The following is a 4,745-nucleotide window of genomic DNA, read 5'->3' on the forward strand; positions in this document are numbered from 1 at the left end:
AAATGGGCCGAAGGTTGAGTGAAATACCAGCAGAAGAGGGATTAATTATTGGTGGTGACATTAATGGACACATAGGAAGGACCAGAGAGCTTGTTGAGACGGTGCATGAGGGTTAGGGGGTTGGAGAGAGAAATGACAAGGGAGAGAGAGTTGTGGACTGCACAGTGTCATTTGATTTGGCTATTGTCAACACCTGGTTTAAAAAGAAAGAAAATCAGTACATCGCATACAAGAGTGGTGCAAGAGAAAGTCAATTTGACTTCATCATGTGCAGAAGATCACATCTGAAGGAGGTGAGAAATTGTAAACTATGAAATGGAGAGTGTGTGGCAGAACAGCAAAGGGTGGTGGTAATGGACTTGGAAATAAGGAGTAGGCCTGCTCGTGTCCCATCAGCAATCAAGTGGTGGAAGCTGACGCAAGAGGAGGAAGCAAGGCATGAGTTTAAGGAGAGAGTATTGAGAGAAGTCAGATTGCTAGAGGGAATGCAAGAATGATGGAATTACAACGGTATGGTGATAAAGAGAGTTGGTGGAGAGGTGTTGGGAAAGACATCTGGAAAGAAACCTCCTGATGATAAGGAAGCCTGGAGGTGGAATGATGAAGTGAAAGAGGTGTTGAAAGCCAAAAAAGATCTGGGAAAAGTAGGACAGCAAGAGGATAAGGAGCGGTACCAAAGATATAAGATACAAGTAAAGAAGGCAGTTGCACAAGAAAAGGCAAGAGCATTAGAAGCACCTGAGGGTGAGAGAAAAATTCACAATATTGCAAAGTCGAGGGACAAGAACACCAAAAACTACTCCCATATAAAACAGGTTAAGGGTAGGAATGGAGTAGTTTTGTGCAACGAGGATAAGGTAAGGAAGAGGTGGAAAGAATTTTATGAACACCTGTTAAATGAAGACATTCATAGAAATTTCTTTGAAGATGGATTCCAGAACCTTGGTGTGACAAATAATATTAGCAGAAAGGAAGTAAAGAAGGATTAAAGAAGAATGAAATGAAGATAACTGTGCAGTTGAGGGAAGGAAAGACTAAGGCGATGATAAAATAAGGATGCAAGGAAACGATACAAGAGAGATTCGCTTGTTGATTTCAGGCAGATTAAAAAAAAAAAAATCATTTTAGCAAAATGACTCGCAAAATCGCGCCCTCTCATATGCGGTAACGCACACACCCTTGCGTTTATTTCTAAAAGCTCAATAAAAAAAAAAAACACTCGTATACTTGCATAAATATGCACAAACACGCGAGCTGTGCTAGTTAATGGCCTTTTAAATTTCTTTCGTATAAAAGTATTACTGAAGCATAAAGTTTTCCTTCTAGTTTACAAGCTACAACAATCCCTTTTAACAGTTCCTTTGAAACTTATCATATGCTAAAATGATTATTGTAAGAATGTAGTCATAAAAATCATTATAAGATCTATTCAATTATTTTCATTATAACATGAAACAAAGTGCTTAAATATCTATTACAACTCTTTTTCTTGTAGCATCGTCAGTGATATCAATCTTTGTTCTATTTGTTGTTGATAAGATTAAATTAAGGAGGACATTTCCACAGAGTTAAAACCGTCGCGTATCCTAGCGATAATGATGAATTAATATGTGATGAGAGGAAGCTTTTAAAAGTGCTGTTGGATTATCTAACGCGTGTATCGTATAGTCGTATGTTGATTGAATCATACACAGAAGACTAATGGAAATGGAAATAATGGTAAATCATTGAATGGATAAAAACACAATAATATTATTTGCCCTAAATTTATAAATCCGGTTTCAAGTTAAACGCAAATTTCTATCATTGTTTTGTATCATTATTAAGTGATACACCATTGTAACTGTTTTCCTTGATCTTCTGTATATGATCTAACTAACATTCTTTTGGTTTGAATAAGTATAATAGGAGGTAAAAGGAGAGACTATGTGATCAAAAGGGTTTTAGAAGAGTCAACCAGCCGTCTTTTAGCAGACTGGAGGCGGTGAAAAAAACTAACAATTTAAAACCAGCTGTTTCTTCATTCGACGTGAAGTGCAAACGCCAAGGCGAGGATTTAAAAGAAAAACAGAGACCTTGAGCTTTAATAGCTCAGCTTTAGGTTAACCTTTTCCTTTAACAAATTAGCCAAGCTAAAAGATATAGCAGGCAATACTCACTAAGAATTAAGGTGCCCACCTTCTAGGTTTCATTAAAATTTTTAAAAAATTACATTCAAGTGCTTCAAATTGGTTGCTTTTCACCGGTAATGGTTAAAAGCATTATTTTAAAATGATCCCAAGACTAAGAAACTTACCAAACAATTTTCTGGAAAATTGGTAGAAAAAGGAAAAATGGACATTAACAATAATAAATAATTCGAATTCATATATTTTCTCTGTGTAAATAACGATAGCCTACGGAAAATAAACTCTTCGTTTACTATTATCATTATTCAGGGAAGCACCCACCTCTTTCACTATCGCCCACCTTGTATGACTGAGGAACGTAACTAGGTTCTGGGTTTTCAATCTCTACCATAACTTCTATTGTAATTCTTGATGACGGTATGAGTATACTACTACTACTACTACTACTACTACTACTACTACTACTACTACAATTATTACTGTTAATGATAATAACAGCCCAAAAACAAAACAGTCATAGCGAAATAGTAACAGTAAATGGACGCAGTTGGATAAAGAGGAAAGACTGAGAGATAGGCAGAAACTACTATTGTTCACAGTCATATAATATACACAAGGAAGTATAACTACGAAAAGTAGCATTTTCATTCGGCCCACAAGCAGGCAATGAACGTACATACAATATGCACACGCTATCCTACTTTCTCAACTTCGAAAGAATATAACGCTGGTCATGTACCGTCTTTCCATCTCACCTGCTCTGTAAACCATTGCATTATCCAGATTGCAAGTACGAAACATTTCTCACAGGAATTGCATTAGCAACATCACCCTGTGTGCGTTTTCATCTCCTTCTTCTAGTCCATACAGACCTGGCTTAAAACTTGAAATGAAAATCATATCTGCATAAAAGATGCATGGAAGATATTTATTAGAAAATACTTTATTCATTTACCTTCCTTATCGGAGATGTTTTTTTATAGAAGGAATAATACGTATACTAATATTTATTAATATACACTGATCAGTGTTGACAAAGATTCTTGTAATTACTATGCACAACATGCATACATTGGAAATGCGGGAAATAATGAATTTAAATTACATGCTTTCTTGCCACTTGAATAAAACTTATATGGTGGATTTTTTTTTTTTAATATTCGTAAATGACATTTAATATCTTAGACTTTTAAAACACAAAGGGTCAAAATAGACACTTCCTATGGAGACCTTTGGTAAATGGAAAATCCATCCAATACTTTCTTCCTAACTGCTTGTAGGAAGGGAGACCACTCACAATAAATATCAAAAGGTTTAATCTTATTGTTTAAACTTATTGTAGGTATCTTGAAAGACATTAAGTAGTCACTTGAATGTAACGAAACTGTGTGTTTTTGCCCAAGTTTGGAATTCATATCGTACTCTTTACTTCTCGTATTTATTGCTTCTCTTCCTGTACGTATCGTCCCTGTTCCCACATATCCTCTTAACTCATTTTAATATACTCTTGCTTAGGGTCCCGCTTTGCAATAGGCATGAAATGCTTTCTTTTGATCAATTACTCATGATGCCCTGAAAATGATATTTTTCTGTTGTCGTCAGCTTGAGTATGAAACATTAAATTGAATCTCAAACTACTATTTTCGTCACTAGGTTACCTTCCATCAACTTATTTTTGGCTTGATTAGAAACATCAGCGCCTTCCCAGGGTCTAGGAGTCTTAACGGATCAGAGGGTCGTCAATCAAGCCTTAGGATTATAGCATTTTCACAGTAAATATGAGAAAAAATATATGGCACATTTACATTCATATCACGCAAAAGGATCATTCAGTGTCTAAAATATACTGGATTTCTCTTAATCATTCCGGTGAAGCGTGACATTTGGAAATGGACATATAATTTCTTAGATATGACTTTATTGAGAGGCGAATCCTGCGTTTGCGTGTTTAATTTGGTGTTGGCCATATAACCTTTAAAGAGTTTCTTTAAATATATCAGTAATGCTGTGGTGACAGTAACCATGAATCGGAGCTAATTCCAACTTAATTCGAACATCGATGTTATCGATCAGATATTCCATCATTTAGGCAACATTGAACTTAAATATTTGGAGAGGGTGAAGGCCTTTTTTGTTTTAAGCTACCCAGGTTTTTCCATTCTGTTAAATGTAGTAAGGTAATGGGGTGAAAAACTATAGAATTGGATGATCTATTTCAATCTTGGAAAAATAGCCAACCCAGCCAAGTGTTTAGAGAGTGTGAGACATGGTAGACATTAATAACTATAATGGATCAGTAGCTGAAAAATAAATTTGATTCTTTGGGTCTTTCTCCAGTATACACTTGATTCAACATGAAACTTTTATTATCTAGACCAATAGCTAAGGTAACATTAGTGGAAGAAATTTTAAAATGAGCTGAATTCCAAGAGAAGGAACAAATCAGTCAGGGTACCATCTATACCAAAGTTACAAAATTCGAGATGTCGATCAGTAATATATCTTCTTGATGCAAGATTTGTAGGAAAGGGGAATAAAAAATGTATCCATATACGTTGCATATATGAAATAAAATGGAATACTAATGTTCACCAAGTGATCAAACATATTACAGTC

At 35.3% G+C, this 4,745-nt stretch overlaps 1 protein-coding gene across 1 annotated transcript in view; it reads left to right on the top strand.

The window, feature by feature from the left end:
- The first annotated feature begins 512 nt into the window (after window positions 1–512).
- Window positions 513–4,745, top strand: part of LOC136840924 (uncharacterized) — a 14,716-nt gene continuing 10,483 nt past the window's right edge. The window contains exon 1 of the mRNA XM_067107880.1: window positions 513–857. Coding sequence (XP_066963981.1) covers window positions 513–857 — 345 coding nt within the window. The remainder of the gene's footprint in view (window positions 858–4,745) is intronic.

This window comes from Macrobrachium rosenbergii, chromosome 1 (genome assembly GCF_040412425.1).
Source record: "Macrobrachium rosenbergii isolate ZJJX-2024 chromosome 1, ASM4041242v1, whole genome shotgun sequence".
NCBI lineage: Eukaryota > Metazoa > Arthropoda > Malacostraca > Decapoda > Palaemonidae > Macrobrachium > Macrobrachium rosenbergii.